Source organism: Hetaerina americana, unplaced genomic scaffold, assembly GCF_022747635.1.
Source record: "Hetaerina americana unplaced genomic scaffold, ioHetAmer1.1.p SCAF_1, whole genome shotgun sequence".
NCBI classification, from domain to species: domain Eukaryota; kingdom Metazoa; phylum Arthropoda; class Insecta; order Odonata; family Calopterygidae; genus Hetaerina; species Hetaerina americana.
The window spans coordinates 78,750,787-78,772,388 of NW_027286069.1; the positions used below are offsets into that span (position 1 = coordinate 78,750,787).

The window sequence follows — 21,602 nt, forward strand, 5'->3', positions numbered from 1 at the left end:
TTGCCTGTGTTGTTTCTGTGATTGTTTACAATGTTTAAAAAAATTGAGAACGCCGCCAGTTGTGAAGTGAGGGCAGTGATTAAATTCCTCAATGCAAGAAACGTTCGCCCATGTGATATTCATCGCCAATTAAAGGAGGTGTATGGAGACAATGTAATGGACGAGTCGTCTGTTCGGCGGTGGTGTCGCAACTTCAACATGGGGAGGGGGAACACACACGACGATGAGCGTTCGGGGAGACCGTCTGTCATTACAGACCAACTGGTGAGCTCAGTTGACGAATTCGTGAGGAACGATCGGCGCGTCACAATTGATGACATCTGTGAGCATTTTCCCAATGTTTCTCGAACAATTGTTCATGAAATTGTTAAACACCATCTGCATTATGCAAAAATTTGTGCAAGATGGGTCCCTCGCGTATCTCAATGAGCTGGCGGCGAAGGACTATGCAGCAGGAATACAGAAACTTGTCACACGTTATGACAAATGCCTTAATTTGCTTGGAGATTATGTTGAGAAGTAGTTTAAAGTATCCTCTTTCAAATAAAATTTTTTATGTTTGTTAATATTTACTTTTGTGTCTTTATTTCACGAACGGGTACTACTTTCCGGATGACCCTCGTACTGTTATGATCCATATTACTTTCTCCGCTTCTTACATAAATCTCTCGACCACACCCAGTCATCATCTTTGGATCCTGTTCCCCAAGAAGCTAACAAAGAAATATGAAGACCTGAATCATAAAAGCTTCCTGCACGATTTAGGGTTTACAGATTTGGAATGTGTTTTGTTTCCAGAATGTATTTTCACAAAGTTGAAATTACGGCTGTTTTGAGTAAAACCACACAAGAGTTGTCGTCTCTACAGCACAGACACGCCGTAATAGCACTATGTACAACAATCGATTTGATTTTACCTTCATTTCACAAAATAATCAAACAAGGGAGAATTTTGACTATCACTGCGATAGCGTTTTTACGAAGGATTTTAGTGCATCGCATGTAACAATTACCATGCTTTATAATTCATTCCTTAGACCCCCTAACATTCCAGGGAATGCTAAGGAGTCAATTAAGGGGGTTTATGTTTCCTGATAGATTCAAATTATGTCACATAATTATTTGGGTGAACCTGTCTTAGACTTCGTCAACTAAAACATACATACTTATGATTTATTTGCTCATCACAGAAAAAATCAGGAGTACAATATATCGTACGAGCCTTCAACTAGCTGTGAACGAAATACATACGACACGAAGACTAGCATTTTATCCGTGAAAGGCACACAACTCTGAGGCTTGCTCATCTGGGGTAAACGCATAATGTATCCCTATGTAACTCAGTAAAGTGTGCCAGTAAAACACTTTTTCATATAAGGAGTGAATTTTCCCATGTGAAGTAAATTTCGAATTACAAAGAAAGGTAACCGAAGGGAGAAAATGTTAAGAGTCGGCATATTAACGCACTCCGCTATTCCTCATTTGAAATGTATGCTAATCGTTCTCGATCCAAAATCATAGCGCAACAAAATTACTGTGATAGGCTTCCGTCAGGTTGATTAGTGTGAAACTAACGTTAGGGCTAATCACTACGGTTTTTAAACTTAAATTATCCATTGCATTCAAAGGTAATGACATAGAAACTTCACGAATGATCATTACAGTGTATGTATAGTAACTTGGTCAATCATTCAACTACCAATATTATCATAGTGAAGTAAAGGTTTAATAACGTAAAGAAAATAATAACATTTCGATGTGGGATGAAATGCCTGTTACATGGTTTTCAAAACAACAAAATCACTTCAAACCTTCAGGGAATATTACTGTATTGTGAGTGCTTACTGATTTCAAAAATATCCCTGCTTCTTCATGTAATAGTGTGTGTGTGACCAAAACAATCAAAAAATTAATACGGGAAAACAATACCAAAAAACATTAAGATAAGGCCAAGTATTTGCCTCAAAGTCACAATTCATTTTATTGTGCCTTTATTTTTCTAAAATAAAATCTTCAATCACTCCACTGTCTACAACTATTCGAAGAATAATCACGTCTTAAGTATACAGATTCCATTCTGAAAATTTTAAAGTGCATTTATGAGGAATTTTGAAATGAGATTATTCTTTCGAGAAAGGAGATTCGTGCTTTAAAGGTTTCACAATTCACCAATGGCAGGCAAAACTAAAGATGGCAACTATGGTAGTTTCGTCACAACTAAAAAACAAACGGAACCACAGTAATCAACGCCGGGTCTTTTTTTAAACAATGTTCCCTCGTTAAGGCCCGATTGCGGTTCTCGCGAAACATTTCAAAACCGCATCATGAATAATAAAAACTTGACGGGTAGACGGACACAATTGAGATCCATTAAACATTCACGACAGCTGCATTCCGCCGTGCCAAAAATAACTAGTGTCATTGATTTTCATGAGTACCTTCGTAACGTTTCAGCGATGACCCTCAAAATTCGTCGGAGATGAACAATTCAACCAGTTTATTTTACCGCCCGAATCCGCGATAGCAACGAACGAGGAGCACGACATGTGATGTGATCCCGAGAATGCTGTCCCTTAAGTGAAAAGTATACAGCGACCGCGCTCAGCAAATCCCCGAGCCAAGAGAGAGGAGCCCAATCCCTTTTTGACGTTAGCAGGTGCCCAGGAACCGCATCTTCCGCCCTCCCAAGCGTCTGTTTTAAATGTAAGCCACGTCTCGCGTTATGCTATTCTTTTATTTTTTGCCCCAACCCCCCACCCTCACCCCATTGTCGTTAGCTAGGTCGTTTCTCTCGCCCTGTTTTTAGTCATCAAGAGAATCCCCAGGTGATGCTGGTGCCATCGGTGCCACCCTCCCCCTCCGCCGCGTGTGACGTCAAGGGGCCGCCGTAATAACGCAACACACCAACGACACATGAACGTCACACAGGTTGACGAGCTGGAAATGTGTGTTTTGCGGTGTGTACGTGCACACGGGGGTCGAGAGGAGGGAGGGAAGGAACGAAATGAGGGGAAGGGAGGGAGGGAGGGAGGGCGAGAGGAGACGCCTTTAACCATTACGGCGCGCGCGCACACATACACACACTCACACAAACATGAAGGCAATATTGCAGAGAGTATCTTCCACGCAAACAAATGGAAAGCCACTACTTCGCTTCACTTACGCCTTCGAGTGGGGTTTTTAGAGGAAGGGGTGGGGAGCACGTGAAAGGGAAGAAGTTTTCGGAAAGTGCGGGGGAGAAAGGAAGGATATCGGACTTGGAAAGGGGAGGAGAAAGAGTGAGGGAGTGAACGGGGAGGAGATAACGTGAGGAAATCGCGGATTTAGAATGGGAGGAGGAGGACCGAAGAGCGTCGGCGATTGGGAATGGCGGGCGGAGGGGGGGGCGAAGGCGGACTGGTCGAGAAGGGAGGGCAGAGTCCTCCCTTTCCTTCCTTCCTCGCGCGGAGGGGGCGGGGGTTCGACACTCACCGAAGGGAATCGATGGGGCCCGCAGAGAATCATCTCTCGAGAGCAGGGAGAGCGAATGAGTGAGCGGACGGGAGAACGAACGAAGAAAGGCGATGGTCGGTCGACCGAGCTGCCTCGCAGGGGAGGGAGGGAAGAAGAGAGGGAGAAAGCGAGAGACGAGGGAGGAATAGACATTACGAGCAGTGAAGGGAGAAAAGGGAAGAGGGTCGGGAGCGGAAAAAAAGGTGACCGAAGGGGATAGTTTGAGAGTAGGAGGGATATGGGAGGGCGGAATCGAGGGTCAAAGGGAGAGAGAACGAAGAGAAAATTGAAGAGGAAGGGATTGTCGGACGGGTTCCACGGGTGGTGAGGGTAGGAGCGTTGGGGAGGAGCGTAGACGTAGAGATGGGCTGGCTGAGAGTCATTACTTTATTCATGGGGGACGTGGTCGAGACTTTTACGGTCCACTCATCCCCTCGTCGAGGTTCTAGTTATAAAAAGGGCGAGCGGTGATAATAAATACAAACAACTACGCGGCGCTGAAAAAAAACGAGCGAGAAGAAAAAAAATACGTACTATATATGCCTTCACCGAAATATGAGAGAGTTTACGCACTCATTCCTTTGAGAGGAGCACACCGGCGACGGATGAACGACAGGCGGATACAGAAAATGAACTCGGCATCCGCCTCTCTCCCCCAATCCGCCCAAACGCAAAACAAAAAAATATGAATGACGTAAAATGTGTGAAGACTCCTAAGTATGAGAGCAATTCAAAAGAAATATGGGAGGGGCTAACCAATCCCTGAAAAGACACTCGGGATGCCCTTCGTAAAGAAAAGTTGTCCATTTACAGGGAAACGCACTGGGGGAAATGTGCAAATCACGCTAAGACTGCTGGGAATAAATGTGAATGTGCATCGAGCAACGGGTGGAGAATATAGAGGCAGTAAGACGGCGCGAATAATGGATACAGGGAAGCGTATTTGGGAAGGGTGAGTGGTAGCAGTAGTGAGGGTCTGAGAGAAGATAAGAGAAGATAGGAGAGCGAGGGTAGGGAGGGCGAAGGGAGTATTGGAAGAAGGTGGGAGGGGGTTGAAGGGCGAACAAGAAGGAATTCGGGAACTCTTGGGTGGGAAGGGAGTCGGGTGCGGTCGAGGAGGAGGGGACGGGTGAGGAGGCTGAGAGAGAACAGCGGGGGACCACGAAGGAGGAGGAGGAGGAGGCGGGTATTAAGGCAAGAAGACGAAGGAGGGCGGGGAGGGTGCCGGGACGTCGGGATATGGGAAGAAAGGAATGGAGGGGGAGGGAGAGAGGCCGTAGACTGGCGGAATGCTGAAGGGAAGGAGAGATACCCGGCGAAACTCTGGGGGTGAAAATAGGGATGAGGAATAGGCCAAAGAGGTGAAGATAAGAGCAGAGATAGGAGAAAAGACGGAGGGGTGGAGATAGAATCATAAGTAGAGGGTTTTACGTCATCGACTCCCCGCGGGGGCGTTCCCTCCGCTGAGGCGAGCGGCGAGGCCCAAAGTTGGGGGGCCTTAACGCAGATCGGAATACATATTTGCCCTTAAAGCCCCTTATCAACTTCTATTTAATTTGCAACGAAGGATTTACATTTTTAAAGAGGCTGAGTTCGCCTCTCCCCAGGAGATTACTGCGCTACACTGCCCTCCAATTCTCTCTTTCAAAAATAAGATTTACACAAACGATTCTCGGCCGGCATTCCGGTGAGATTGTTACTTTTTCAAAAAAATGTTACTTTTCGTTTCGCTTGTGACTATCAAAAGGACTTAGTTCAGCAGCGTGTAAACTTTGTTCGCAAGATGAACTACCTTTAATCTGATTACCGAGGAAAAACCATCATCCAGTTTTGGATGTGTGTGTGTATATATATATCATATATATATATATATATATATATATATATATATATATATATATATATATATATTTATTTATATATTTATATATGAATATATATATATATATATAATTATACATACACATATTATTTTGTGTGTACCTACATATGTATGTTAGAGTGAATTCATTATGCTTAACACTTTCTTTTTGTGATGGACCACAATCTAATAATGCACCATGCTTCATACTGATTACATTTGTTTGGTCAAAAAATGAATATTACTTTATCTGTTATTGTTCCAATATGTTTAAGGATGTAACAATACAATCCACGACCACAATTTACATGGGATTAAAATCAAAACCAATGACACGCAGGTTTTTTCATATGGATCCGTAGGAAATAATTAATTAAGCCTAGGAATAATTAATAATTAGGCTCTTCTGGCTCCATTTATTTACGCCAAACATTTCATCACTCGGTAAGGTATTCGTTTTTTATTTACTGAGCGACTAAATATTTACGTAAAGGACGGATAAAAACCACTTATTCATGACCGACCGTTCAGTGCCGATTCAATCTGAGGCTGATAAACACCTCTAACCGTTTCGGCGGTATCCCGTGATAAATTCAAACCTTGGCGATTTCCACCGATTGGTAAAGATGTAAGACGGACCAAGTTACGGGTGGCCATGAGCTATCGATGATTGAACATAATGCTCCCCAGGCTGTAGGGCGTGTTCCACACCCTTATCGAAGGGATCCGACAAGAAGGGAGAGAAAACGGTTGAAAAGAAGACGAAGGAGAGGGCAAGGGGCATTAAAGAAGAGCCAAGAAATGTTAAAGGGGAAACTGTAAGGCGAATTGCGTGCTATGGGGTATAATCGTAGCAGAGATACGCCACGGACATTTGCTGTGACCAGACAGGTGCTGGCCTTAATCGGTCAGGTTGCTGATCCATGCGCCTATTAACATCTATAAACTCACAGTTATGTTCGCCATTAATTAAATTCAAAGCTAAAAATATGACAGAAAAAGATCACCAGACCAATGGCATCCAATTCAAATTTTAAAGTAAAATTTCATTAAAAAAACAATCTAATTACAAAAATTATCGAATTTCACAGAATAGTTAAAGATCATAAAATGGTCAAACTTTATAAAAATCATCGAACGTTTTAAAAACGATTGAAGTATGAAAAGAGACCACTTCTTCTAAAAAGAATTCATTTTCTAAAACGATCAAATTTCATGAGGAATGGCAAAATTTAAAAAAATATATCAAATTTCATTAAAATGACACAATATTTTTCACCCTTCTAAACGCCGAAAACAACTATTATCAAGATTGCAGCCAACGGTATTTCGTAACGGCGATTTCTTCCGAGGAGCGACGTACTCCTAGATTTAATGGTAGTAGTACGCGATAAGTAGGGAATGCATTCATTGCACAAAAACTCGTCTTAATCCTAATATAAAGGTTAATATTTGCGCGCCTTTCTTCTGGAAGGGTAAGGTTTTCCACCGACGCAAAGTGCGCACACTTATTTAGTTGCGCGAACATAGGTGATTTTTCCTGAAAATGACCTCATGAAATCATACAATAGATGAAACCCTAGCGTCACTTGCTAATGCTTGCGTACGAAACGTGATCCAGTCTAGTTCATGAGTAAACGAGGGAGCATTATGCCGACGAACACCGCTGGTAAAAACGGTAACCCTGGGAGATCTCTAACGTTGCTGATATGAGTGTTTCAAGACGACACGCAAAAAAGATATGGAAGATCTATGGCGGGAGTTGCGGAGAGCAGGAATATATCTTTCCAAGTAAAAAAAAAACACGAAACATGACTCGTGACTGCCCAGATAACAGCGATGACACGCACCTTCGCTGAACATTCTGGTAATTGTTTCACAGGGTAGGTGAAGACTCATGATATCTTCAAGGCATCTTTAAAACATGCGAAATAGATACCTGTTGTCTGAATGCAGATTTTGTTTACCTCCATGAAATGAATTAGATAAACATTGTACGTATTATTCACTAAAAACGAACAAAACAATTTGAAGTATCCCGCCATCTACATGGCCCAAAAAATACTCCTGCTCCTCTATATATCTACTCCAACGTAACGCCTTTCTTGTATGAAACACTATTTTAATCATGCAGGCGATTCAAAATTGACGACAAGCACACTTTCAAGGTAATGTATTTGGAACAACACAATACAATTTTGAATTGATCACTACACAAAGTCTACACTAGACGGAAGTTAACGACAAAAATACGTAGATATTTTAGGAATCACGGCTTCTCAAATTAATACCGAGAAATTTTGCATATTTTCAAGGTTAAAAGTTATGGTGAATTAATGGTAGATCGGCCCTTCTACGGAAACCATTCCTATTCATACGTTTCATGATTTTATACCCAACACTTCATGGATCCCGGTTTTCCTATGAGCAAAATGGAATGAATAGATATTGTAATATTGTCGCGGAAATGGCTGAAAAGTAACATCAATGGAACATACCACTGGGCACATACAGGATCCATATATTAGTATTTTGGTCACCTGATAACCATGCCCAGGGAATAAATAAAGCAGGGCAAAGAGGTATTAACTTCGAAAACATAATCCCTATGATTACGTAAGATATCAAGCCAATTGGACTGCAATTAAATTTGATTTAAATCACTATTCACTCGGTCTTTCGTAATCCAAGACAATAGTCATTCCAAAATTCTCTTGAATCTCGAAAGAGATGAAAGCCAGGGCCAAATGAAGCTTATATAATGTGAATTATCACAATTTGTGAAATTAGTCCACACGTTGTGCGTAGTGCAAATTGCGTAGTGCGCATTAGTTCAAATTCGACTTGTTCGACAAAGGCAATAAGAAACATTTAACAACTGTTCATTACGCACACAAGACTAATCCAAAGGATTGGAAACCAGAACGAGAGGGAAGGTATGTTGCGGAAAGAGGAAAAATAAAAAATACGAAAATTAACATTCCCAGATTTTATCCGAAAAGAACAAACCAAAGGGTAAGGACTTCAGTTAAATAGTGTTGTCGTTATCTCCCATTTTACATTGGGCTGATGAAAAAATGGCGAGAAGCACATTACCATTAATAACACAGGAGAATGCGATCTATGTCCTCAAGGGATTTGACTCGAGTGCCTCAACATTGACTCACACCGATTCCTTTAGATAAAACCTGCGAATTCTCATTTTGAAACTGAGATGGAGAAGATGAAGTTGTTTAACAGAGTTAAGTTCGGGCACGCAAACGTTCAATTAGTTGTGGAGATGGAGACTAAGGTAATGCCATCCGAAAACGGGGAATCATTAGCGAGGAGGCCAGAATCTGATTAAGCGAGAGCTAGCTTACACGCTCGCGACCCTCGCGACAAAAGAGGGTATAGTCGCAATATGTACGCAAATTAGAGCGGAATTAAAAAGAGATCCCGTCGGTGTGTCACCACTGGACCAAAATGAGGTTTGGCGAAGTTAATTTGAAAGATCTCCCGGTTATTAATTACAACGACGTGTATCGACAACAAGTCAGGGCAGATGTGGACGTAAGTCAATTATCACGTGCTTTATGGTTTCACGGAACACACGGATCATGCACCCGAAGAGATTTGCAGCAGCCATGCCGTTGACGCAACGGCCGAGGATATACCGGACGTAATCATTGAAGAGGGGGCATTTGAAATCCGCGAATCGTCGAGTAATCACATTACTAGTCTACGCAGGATGTTTAAACCTGAATCCAAAGGATTTTAAAAACACGTTTCCACTGAGGTACAACATACGATTTTAGTCTGACAGAGAATGACTAGGAAAGTATCGCAGAATCAAAACAAAGTATAACTTGAGTGCGTTTCATTTACAGTATTTTAAAAATTTTAAAAGTTGCCCCAGCGAAAAAAATCCAGAACAAGGTCAGCAAAGAAAGGAAGTCTCCTGAATAATTCTAGAGCTAAAATGAGAAATTATACAACAAAGGTTATTTAAACAATTAGCACAGTTGATAAAATCACCCTAAAACAATACAATATTTTCAATCAACATTAGGGACTTGGGCCAAATATCTTACAACGGTATATCAGGTATCGTACCATAATTCACCTTTTCTCCAAAAGCTTTCAATGAGCCTTGAGGTTTATGCAACTTGACGCTGGATTTGAGTGTTCATTACTGTGATACTGCTGAAAATTAGACGACCACTTTGAAACTGGGAATGACTCTGTGGCTTTTCCCAACAAAAAGGTATTCCCCGACGTCCGAGCAAGGAAACTTAGCCGCGGGAATGTCCATCAAGGCGAATTGCGAGGCGCGAAAACCTCGGCAGAAATTGCCACGTATGCTTAGTTTATCAATGACGCCGCCTTCATCATTAGAAGTACCCTCCGACCGAACACTGAACGGGCTAATGAAAGAGAGAGAGCTACGCCGCCGTGCCCAAACAGACTGCAAAGTTTATTACCCGGGTGGAACTCGAAAACCGGCATCCGCACTGCCATTAAGGCGGCCCATGCATCAGTCGGGCAATGGTGCGGGAGGGGACGCCGGGAGTTGCATTCGCCGGCCCACTCAAGCCACCCCTTCTGCGGCGCGAGCCACCGAAAGGAAAATGAAACCAAAAACAAAACGAGGCGGATGTATGTCCCGGTGGCTGAACCTACACAAATCACTCCGGAAAAAAATTTCAAGTATTCCATTTCGCGACCGTTCTGCATCGATATATAGCGTGCACCCCCCCCCCCCGGGGATTTTACTGCGCGTGGTTTTTGACGAACGATTTCTATTGGTTCGGAAACCCACGAAATCAATCCATGAGGGGAGCGAGGTGCACCGCCTCGTCTCTGATTCATTTTTGCTAAGTACAAGTGGTGGGCTCACACGTGCTTTTCTCTCTCTCTCTCCCCCCACCTTCTCTTCAATATCTCTCGTTTCGGGGCCATTCGATTGCGGGAACGAATTTGGGAGGGGGAAAAATCAACGGCGGAGATTGGGAGGAGAGCAGGGGAGAAGGATGGGGAGGAAAGCGAGAGAGAAAGAGTGAGGGGAGAGGAGGAGGATTATGAGCCACTCGCCGCCTCCGGCATTGAGTCACACTAACGCAGTCATTGAGTCGCGGAAACCTGGGGTGGGCAGACTAGGAGAGGGGGGCACGGAGTTTTATGCCACGAACGAAAAGTGTGCAACGACGTCGAAAAACAAGAAACGCAAGGGGAGGGGGAGAGGAGACACGTAGGAGGGAGAAAGAATAAGGGAGGGGGAGTGGAAGAACACGCGCGCATACACACAAGAGATGGGCCAGCTACGATGTGGGCGGATAGCGTGGATGGAAGAAAAGCGGGGAGTAAGGGGGGACGCGGGAAGCAGAGGAGGGCGGGCGTTTGGGTGGGATGGCTTGGTTGGGCGAAGGCGGGGGGGGGGGAGGGTCTGCTGCTTCCGAAGCCATTCTATCTTACCCTTGCCGTGCAGTTGTTGACGATTCGAGTCCGCTTTGAGTGTCTCTGCCGTGTGCACCAATTCATCCAACTGAGGCTTCTTTTGTTCCAGCTCTCGGAGGACATTCTGCAAAAAAAAGAAGCGGAGAATGAGAGGAATTCTTTTGGTTTTCCCTTTTTTTTACTTAAAAAAATAAACCGGGGCTTAATACACTGGGTGGAGCAAATTAAAGGGAATCCGTTTGAAAAACTTTCTTCAGTGTTTTTTTTTCTTCTTACTTCAGCTTGTTAACTCGGGGGATGCGCTGCGCTTGGAATTCGTTCTGCACAACACTGCGGAACAAACGATGGAGGATGGTGCGGCAATTGAGACATCACGCCCCTTAAATGGGGAACGTTATTTCGTGAGCGCAAATAAGTTTCGCTCTTTAAATACAATTGTCACGATCGTTGAGGATGTTATCTCTTATCATTGGCATCATTTACGAGGCATTCCCCGGTTAGGTACGTGAGCGAGAAACTTAAATACCGTTTTTCCCGCCCGAAAGAATGCTTTTCGCAAGCGAGGTCATTCGAGCAAAAACAAGATTAAAATTTGATGGCAAAAAAAATTATTCTCGGTGGCGTAATCCTCAACTTCGGAGAAATTAATATGAGACAAAAATTCAACACCGAGTAAAGTAGTAGGATGAAAACTCGCTGGTTTCGCAGGTGGAACAAAATGAATATAATGTCGGTAATGAATGGGATGTTTACAGCGGAGAAGGGAACACCTTCACGAGTTGAGAACACCCATTGAAGTACAACGGAGGCTGTATATAAATGAATAAAAACACTCAAAAGTTTTAAAAAACACGAAACTCGAAAAAATTAAAGCATGCACTCCATGCCACCGTTGAATGCAAGAGCTCTGATATTTCATCATCGAGGCGGTCAAATTAAATTAGCACAACACCAACATCCACTTCAGCTTCTGTCACTCACTCTGGGCACTTTTAATCATTTTGACCATCTTTATTGGCGTTATGATAAGGGTCATGACCCCGAGCGCCCGAACGTCAAACACAGTCCTGCAAAGACGCTGATAACATCGATCCCCATTTGGACATTTTAATAATAGTTTGAGCAGAGAAAAGTAAATATGTAATTTAACTGGGTGGATAAAAATAAATTTATTTTTCTATTCAGTGTCCCTGAACAGCATCATAAGAAGGATGCCAAGTTAACAGCTACTATTCTCAGGTCAAATTACGGAGCTTGCAAAACTTATGAAAACAATACACGAACTCAAGATTAAAATATGAATTCTCTGGGCACTTGATTATCAAAGTCGACAGGAACATTCAGCATTCCTTCTTAGGCTACTCAATTTTATTTAGAGTCGAGAGAGGTGCTTACTTGGGAAATGAAGTAATAATAATGGGGGAGAAGTCTCTTTATCCCAACTGAAGAGCTTGGATTTCAAGCGAAAGCGGGAGAGGAGTCGTCTTGAGTGCTCAGGGCACTAAGCACACGCGGGAGAACGATAAGCCCAGGATTTGAAAAGGCCCTTTTTTATATCGCTTAGCGAAGCACCCCTCGCCTTCAATCAGGGCCATGAGAGAAGATGGCCGCTGACGCCGGCGCTCTTGCGAATCTGTGCAAATTGAGAGCCACGATTAAGCTCGCATCCCGGACCCTCCCTCAAACAGTAGGGATTTGTGGAATCCCTTCGGGTCGTGGGAGGACCTCTGACCGGGGGCTGAATAGCCCTGCGGATTCCCGGTTCCCATCCCCAACCCCGCCACCCTCTCCGTATATCCCACAGAGGAACGAAGGGATTCCAGTGTTCACCTAATTGCGCCCAAATGTTCAACGGCAGAAGTTTGCCATTCTGTGTTGTTATGAAGTGGCCGTTATCGGGGCCCGCGAGGCAACAAGCGTTTTGCGTACTCCTCCCTCTCTCCATCACCCCATGGAGGATCAATCCATCTCTTTTGAATAGCACCCGGAATACCCCACGAATAGGTACGACGTTGTTTCAAGCTATCACGAGACATAGGCTTGATTCGTTGTTCGCTGGACCATACCGAGAGGCATGGGCACTGCCGTCCAATCAGAGTAGCGGGGCTTCCGCGAACCGCGTTTTACGCACTCACCGGCCTTTTTCCGATCTTCCAGCCAAATATTCAATTTTTCCTATGGGAATTTGGATGAGGACAAATATACGATACGGTAGTTCCCCCGAACCCTCCCAGCACAACCACTCACTTACAGAGAATCTGTTCTATCAACTTGAAATCGTCGAGAGACTAACAATTACCAAACTTGAAGCAAACTTGTGAAAGCATTGGTTACGTGAAGTTAAGAAAAAAAACTCCATGAATAACTAATACTAATGCAGTATCCGAACAACATTCCACAAAATCGTTCACTTACAAAACAGTATTTTTCAACGCATGCATAGGTGCGAGTAATTGGGACTCGTTCATAGTAATTGGGGCCTGACGCCGGCGCCATCGTTCCTAAAAAGGGTACCCAGCCATAATTACACATTTCAATTCTTAATATTGCTACGGGGTTACACTGACCCCATAAATAATCTATCAACGATCATTGCGACAAATACTCATAAACTGAAAACTTACAAAAATATTAAGACATTCCCCATTGATTAATTGATGGTTATATATACATATATACGATACAATATATTATAGACTATAAATATGACATACATACAAATATACCATATAATATATATGTATATAAATACAATTACTATTGTTAACACTATGATAATATAACCATATTTTCGAACTTGTGGTTTGCGTTGTTAGCGCTGTTACCTTCAGCACATGCAGGAATAATTATGTGAATTAACCACCATTACACTATATAGATACTAGATAGACTGAATTAGACTAGATAGAAATTAGACTAGATAGACTGAATTTGATGGTTTTGAGGTCTACTTCGTGAAAATTCTTGATCATTGAATAAATAAATTTTTTGTGAGTAAAAATACTAATTTTATTCATCACTGGTAGATAAAGACTTTAAATCTATGGTTGAAACCAGACACGGTGTTATCTCCTATTAAAATATACGTCACTGATATAAAGAATTACTAATACGCTCAAGGCGGGGATTAAGCAAAAATGTTATAAATCACTCAAATTGAGCAATTAACCAAGAAAGAATTCGTTTTTAATTAAGGATAAAGTTCCTTCGTGAAGTATAACCACATAAGAACCAGCAGGTTTTTTAATGTTCACTCGTATAGTAGCGGAATAACTCTTAACTGCAGTCAAACCACTCGTTTCGCACGGTAATATACACCAGAGATTTATAAATTCAATTTATCAGCTCATTTTCAAGCTATCCACAACAGTGCTTGTTACGTACTCTAGACGAGCGAGATATTAAAAGTCTCAAGGGTAGCCATTAATCTATAACCTCCCCAGCACTTCGCTCACTTTTACAGCCTAAACCATTACTATAACATTCCATTCAGAACTTTGAGTAAGGTCAGAAAAATACCCCCTCTCACCCACGAAACATATTCCCGAAGGTGATGGCAGATTCATAAAGTAGCGGCGGAAGAGAAGGGAAAAAAAGCACGAATCTGTCCCTCCATCAAGAGGGACGAAACGGATAGCTAAGGCTTTCACATAAAGTGAGATTGACAGGATAAAGCGGCGAAATAAAACTAAAAGGAATGAAACGGGGCTAACCGACAATGGTGGCACTCGTAAAAGAACTTTACGAGTTTTAAGAAGAAATATGAGGATGCAGGAACCAGAAAAACCTCTCCCCATAATCGTTCGCCACAGGAACCGTCCCTTCGAATATTGCCAGAAATAGCCAAAAACTTCGGGCGGTATAGCCGACGACCGAATGAACTAAAAAGATGCTACCATCCCCCCTCCTTGGGAAGGTGATAACGGTTTACGCTTCGTCTCCTCCTGCGACTTACAAACTCGACACACTCGAGTCTAAATAATATGCAATGGGCGTGAAAAAGCAAAACAAAATCACCCCCGTCGAAGGGGACAACTAAGACTTAAAAACCAACAGAGAAAGTATCGAAGTATCCCTTATCGGATGTCCACAGAATTTGTTTTACTACCAGGAGATATTGTCACGCGCCACTCAAACAGTGGTTAGATCCAAATTAGAATGACACTTCCATTATTTTAACTGTAATTAAATCAGTTCTACTAATATTTAGGCAAATATTTGCCTCTTCTAGAGTCCTATGCACCACTTTTCTGCTACTCGTTCCTATCTTTAGGACTTATTTCTCCTCTAGCTATTGTCCTCTCAATATCTTCCTGCCATATTTTAACTGCTTTTCATTTACTGCATCCATGATTCTGTGAGAAAATAAAGACAGAGAGGAAGATCGACGCTGAGGTTTTTATCGAGTGGATGAAGAGAGGAAGTTCCTAAGGGAAATCCGGAAAAGGCAGAGAAACTGGGTGGAGGAAGTATTGAAAGGCGGTGGGATATTTAAGGCCGTGATAGATGAGGTAAGCAGGGTAGAGGAAGGCATCGGGTTTCTAGACCCTAGACAGGAAGAAGTTAGGAAGAAATGAGGAAAGAAATAATGTATCGCAAAGAAAGAGAAAGTTCTCGCTTACTTGTACTTAGAAGTAAATAGCCGATGGGGAACTTTCAAATGCTACCTTTAAATAGGTCTTATTTTTTCGTTTCTCACTTGATCGGGTGAAGTTTAACCACAGAATTTTCTCCAAGATGCCTTTTGTGCTGCCAGGAATCTTTCTGACACGTCATTGGTTAATAACCACACTTCGGACCCATGCGACACATCCGTGTATATCATCGATGTAAAATTCTTCCTTAGCAAGAAATTATTCTTCCTTAGATAGCCGTAAAACACAAAGAAAACTGAAGAAAAATGGTAAAATATTTGCGACACGAATTAAAAAAGCAAACATTCTCAACAGGGAAGAATAATGGCTAGCGCCACTGTTAAGTGCCATTTAAAAATACTTTCACAACTGGTGTGGATTTGGATCCTGCCCAGGGCGCGACTCTTTTTTCGGTAAATTTCCACTCCCAAAGAAAGATTAACTCGGTCATGTAAAGAGCGACTCCGCCACAACGGAAAAATAATCAAGGACGACGGCAGGTGCTAATAAAGCTTTCGTAAATTTCCCCTCGGCAGCACAGCAGTTTAAAATCCCTAAGGGGCGGGAAGAGAACAAAGAAAGGCCGACGTATTTACTCACGATATAGAATGCCATCAGAGCGGATATTCATTCTTAAAGTACGTCGGGTGCTCAATGAAAATTGGGCGATAACTTGCCCGCGTCGCATATATCAAGGAGATAATACCGAACAAAATAACTAACACATCCTCCCCAAATGCCAACCCATTTTCATCGACCCCGTCTCTCTCTCTTCGCTTCACTCCGCGTTCACACCCTACCAAACTCCCTCTTTCTCTCTCTCCTTTTGCCTCCCGCTCTCTCCGTCAAATCCTTCCTTTCTTCCCTTGATTTTGACTTAGGCAGGCGTAATTGTGACGCTCGACTCAGACAATCTCGAGGAGGGAGAGAGGGGAGGGAATGAGAGAGAGGGGAGGGAATGAGAGAGAGGTGAGGGACGAGCGAGAAGGATCATAATGAGGAGATTTAGGCAGGGGCTGAGAAATGGAGGCGGAAAGGAGATTAGGGGTCGGAGGGGAGGATGCGGCGATAGCCGAGGAAGGAGATATGGGGGAGAGAAGATTGGGGGAAGAGACGGAATAATAATGTCGGCGGAAATGGAGAATGAAAGAGATGTACGTGGACGGGAAATAGTAGAAAGAAAGAAGAGGAACCCTACCCACATACTACAACTAATTGAAAATTAAAACTCAAAACTTCGGAGGCAAATGTTATAAACTAAGCCAAATTTTGCCAAGCATTCAAGCTACTGAACATCTACTGACAATATTATAGGCAACTGCCGCGGAGGTAATTACTTAACTACAACAAAGATTGAAATATTTGAACTTTCTATCTTACTACAAGCCACCTGAAAACATACGATATAAATGGGTTCCAAGTCAAATCATTTAATACGTAAAATATCTTTTAATGCAGTAACATTTTTCTATCTCCAAGTGCTTGAAACTTGAACTTACGTAATTATCAAGCTCTCTTCCCGTAGTCATCCACGGATCCTCTACCTCTCTAAACTTACATTCTCCCGCCTCTTGCATCCTCCACAAAGGTCGCAAAAATCCTTGACAGACATAGTAACAAGCAAGATGAGGAACACGGTGTACCGATATAATACCATAAAGGGTTTCACGAGAAAGTGACGGCAAAGCGAATGAGGTTGGAATTCCTCGAAGAGGATGTGGCTAGAGGTATGATCTGTCTTCAAATTTCCAACTATGAATCAAAGCCATACGGCGCAGTCCGTAAACTGGTGGAATTAGCCGCACACGTTTCGCAATCATTCTAATGACATGGAATGTTTTTAATAACGTCAATAATATATGACGTCATTTAAAATTAAAAAATTCAAAGTTGTTAATTAAAATTCCATGAGAATTATTTGATATTTTTTCCAGTCTTGACTTCTTTTTTGCAGCACTTGACAAAGTGACTGAAGTAAACTATTTCCAATAGATTCTGATGGCGGATTTAAAAATTCCCTTTTATTTTTTATCCATTTAGTTATTTTGTTACTACTCTTTACAGCATTGCTCCCAACGTCGTGTTTTGCCATACCAAGGAACTCTCCCAGCCCTCCGGCTTCGGGAATGAATGGAATTTTGTAAAATAATTCTATACGTACGTTGCACGCATTGTTAAATACGTCGACAGTGTTTTAAATCTCTCAACTATAAGTTAAACCCATCTTCCAATAGCAATATCACCCACTTAGTCAGTAAGAGAGGACACCGCAAATTTATATACTATTGGGGTAAACGAAGTAATTAATCAGTCTAGGCGTCTAGATGAAACAGCGGCATCACCTGAGATCCAGATTACGTTGGGTCTAGTTCAAATAGATTGAGGCTCGTCGTAACCGACGCATAGCCTTATAAATATAAAGTTAAGAAAAATGCTACACAGAAGTCGTCAAGCGGAACAAACATCGACTGTGAGAAATATAAGCAGGCCTGTTGGAAGACCTATTTTAAAGGAGATGCAAAAAAACAGAATGTGACACACAAAGAAACCGACTGCGGGGCTCCAGAATACGTTTCCCTCCCGGTTCTGACGCGCTAAAAGACGGTCGCGATCTTTACGGTAAGAATGTTTAAGTGCCCCAACCTAACCAAGCGGGAGGCGTATTTGGACGGGAGAGAGAGATCAGAAATCTTATGCAAAGAACAAAGTGGATACGGAACGAAATGGAGAGAGGAAATGATAGAGGTAAAGGCACTTTCGGCCAATGTGGATATATATATATATATATATATATATATATATATATATATATATATATATATATATATATATATATATATATATATATATATATTCATTCAAACAAGGGATCCCGAGCGGTGGCGATAAGGGAGAAACACGGAGAAGCCGATATGGCACAAAGTATATATGGAATACAAGGAGCCAGGGAAAAGAAGAGAGATAGAAAAATACAGAAGGTCATTTTGCGGGGAAAGGGAAACAGAAGGGGATAAAGAGGGGCGAGGAGAAAAAAAGTAATTGGTAAGGAAACGGGACGGCGACGATAAGGACGGGCGACGACAATGAAACAAATGGGAGGAAAAATGGAAGGAGAACTCCCTCCTCCATATGGGGGCGAGAGTGTATTTATGTGGAGGGGAGAAAATAAGAGAGGTGGGACGTAGAAACGGAAGAGACAGAAGGGCATTTTTAGGCGTGGGGGTTCGGTAGTAGGGTGGGGATTGAAGTGGGAGGAACGCGGTAAAGAAAGGGCGGGAAGAAGAGGATAAGAACGACGAGAGGGAGAGAGAAAATAAGGCGCAGAAGAGAGACAGAGGGGAGGGGGGAAACTCCACGAAAGACAAAGTAGATATGGAATATATAAGGGTCGGAGGAGGAGGAGGATAGGGGAAGGGTCACGAGGAGGGGAGTTTTGGAAGGCAATGGAAGAGGGGAAGGAGGGATGGAAGGAATGGAGGACTGCTATGGCCGGAAGGGCTTCGCGTGGCAGGGTGGGGGGAGGGCACGGAAGGAGGGTGGTTGGCGCCACGGGGAGAGAGAGAGAAAAAGAGAGAGAAGTCTAGATGAAAAGAGCCGGGGGGAAGTGTGGAGTGAGGTGAGAGGAGGAATGTTGGAGGAGGCGGTGGAAAGAGGAGGAGGTAAACCGCGAAATGGAGAAATGCGGAGAGAGGTGGGAAGGGGGGAGTGAATGAGAGGGAGGGAGAGATGGAGGAAATGAAGAGGAGAGGGGTGGGTGGCTGGAAATTGGGGCCGATGCGCATTACGCGTTTGGGGAGAATGATGAGAGAAGGGAGGGTAGTGTGGTGGTCGGGGAGGGAGGGAGGAGAGAGGGAGGGGTGAAGAGGGAAATGGGGGGCGTGAATGTGCGCAGGGTCACACCCAGGGAGGGGGAAGGTAGAGAGAGAGAGAGAAAGAGAGCGGGAGAAAGGGGAGGGAGGAAAGCGGGAGGGAGGGGGTGTGGCACGATGAGACGATGGATGACCTCTCAAGGCATCCCACCCCTCCCCTCCCCTTCCTACCTCACTCTCACTCCCTCCGCGATACTCTCACCACGCTCGGCAGCTTCCCCGCACCCCACACCACCCGACCCTTGATATTCCCAGACGCACCACACGTAGTACATACGAACGGGGTCCGAGCGCGAAGAGGGGGGAGGAGAGGAAGGAGGGAGATTGAAGAGGGATCGGTGCGGGAGAGGGGGAATCCACCGGCTTGCGCATGCGCGCAGAGGGTAGGTCTATGGGAAGAGAGAGAGGGGGAAGGGCACATGATCACATGACCGCAACACAAAACGGCGAAAGAGCAGGAGAGAAAGAGAGAGAAAAAGGACACGAGTGGAGGGAGGGGAAGAAGTCCTCCTCTCCCTCATCTACCCTCCCTCAAAAGAAAAATTAAAAAATACAACGCATCCCTCCCCTGCCCATGCTGGGACACACACCACACCCAACAAACACACGCGACCGAGCGACCCTCCCTTCGTGGCCCTTCATACACCTCTCGTCCCAGCGGAAGGAGGACCCGAAAAGCGGGGACAATGGATATGGCAGGGAGTGGATGGCGGCGCTGGGGTGAGACGCCCCAGCCCCCCCCACCCCCTCCCCTTGGGCCGTCATCATCATCGCCAACCGCCCTTCGTCCTCGCACTCCTCCCTTCTTTCCCCACTTCCCGTCTCCTCACCTTATTCCTGCTCCTAGTTCCGCCTTCCACCACGGCCTCCTTCACGCAGCCCATTCCGTTCCACACTCATCGCGAACGTAACGTTAACTTCCCGCTGCGCCTCATGTAACCTTAATTTACACCTTAATGAAGTCACCGTCGGTTGTAGCCGTTATCTCTTCTTTTATGTTCTACCATAAACTGTAGCTGCTTTGTCACTGATTGTTCAAATGCATCCGACATAAAATGTTTGGTAAAGAAATTATGAAGATATAAAATTGTTAATCAAAAGATAAAACTTTTCCAAAGACAATTTTCATAAAATTTATACAGCCGTTTTTCTTTAATATTAACGATTTAACCGAACAATTCATACTTTTACGTAGTTAACATAGTTGAAAGCGCCCGTGTAATGTAAATTGAATTTTTGTTCCAACTGAACACGGCTCATTATTATTGTTTATGATCTTCTTTTCAAAAACCACGTCGTGCGTTCCTTATTATTTTGCATAAAGATACTAATTATACAGTATTGCATCTCACTAACTTTAAAGGCATGCTAAATGGCATTGTGGGATCCCGGTCCCAACGCAAATTAATTCGTTCCCTCCTTTCCGCCCTGTCCCGGTTCCTCGGCCTCACTCCTCCCGCGACCACACGTCCAATTTCCACACTTCCCCGCCTCGTCACACCAAAAAACCCACACAACCCAACCCCGACTTCCCACGACGACATTCCCTCACAACACTTTAACGTTCCCGCCTCCTCTCCCGCCAGCCCATAACCCTTTCCCTCGCCTCCACGAATCCCCTCGGACGCGTTTCCCTCTACTCCTCATGCCTCCCCCTGTCTTCTCACCAACATTCTCCCACCTCCTCCTTTCTCCTCTCGTTCCAGCAAGGGGTATGAGGTTTCCATTCGGCTCGAATAAGCGAGTAGGCGGGGACGGAGTAGCAGACGGAGGAGGCGGACCAGCGAATGGCGCGAGGAAAAGTTAAATACGCCGACGACGAGGATATTCAGGCCATCGGTCACATTTCTCGCGTCCCAACTTTCCGCCGAGTTGAGGAGCCTGGGGGGCGTGTGAGGAGATCCCGAGTTCGGCAGCGTGTTGCTTAACAAGGGACGGGAATAATAAAGGAGAGCGAGCGCCTAGTGGCGACCCCGCGAGAAAGACGACGGACACTCAATAACGATGGCAATATGCAGTGACCCGATAACGCGCATCGGCGCCGGGTAACGTGAATTAAAATCCATCTCGAGAGGTCAGGAGTATTTCCCGACTCAGATACCCGGGAATTGAATCGAAAGAGGAATACACATCCATTCATTTATCCTGTGACCCAACGACGTTCGGGAGATGGGCGTTTCTTGACTTCGAACCACGCGTGCTAGCATAATGGCACCCTTGCGTATATGCGCCCGGGAGAAACTATCTTATGAAATCACCAGCTTTGTGCAAAGGCGGCTACGCTGTCTGATATTATTTACATAGTGATGA

At 44.0% G+C, this 21,602-nt stretch overlaps 1 protein-coding gene across 1 annotated transcript in view; it reads right to left on the reverse strand.

Annotated features, from left to right (window-relative positions):
• Positions 1–21,602, reverse strand: part of Dys (Dystrophin) — a 479,719-nt gene that overhangs the window by 152,298 nt on the left and 305,819 nt on the right. Inside the window, exon 49 of the mRNA XM_071591999.1 lies at positions 10,808–10,913. Within this exon, the coding sequence (XP_071448100.1) occupies positions 10,808–10,913 (106 nt within the window). The remainder of the gene's footprint in view (positions 1–10,807; positions 10,914–21,602) is intronic.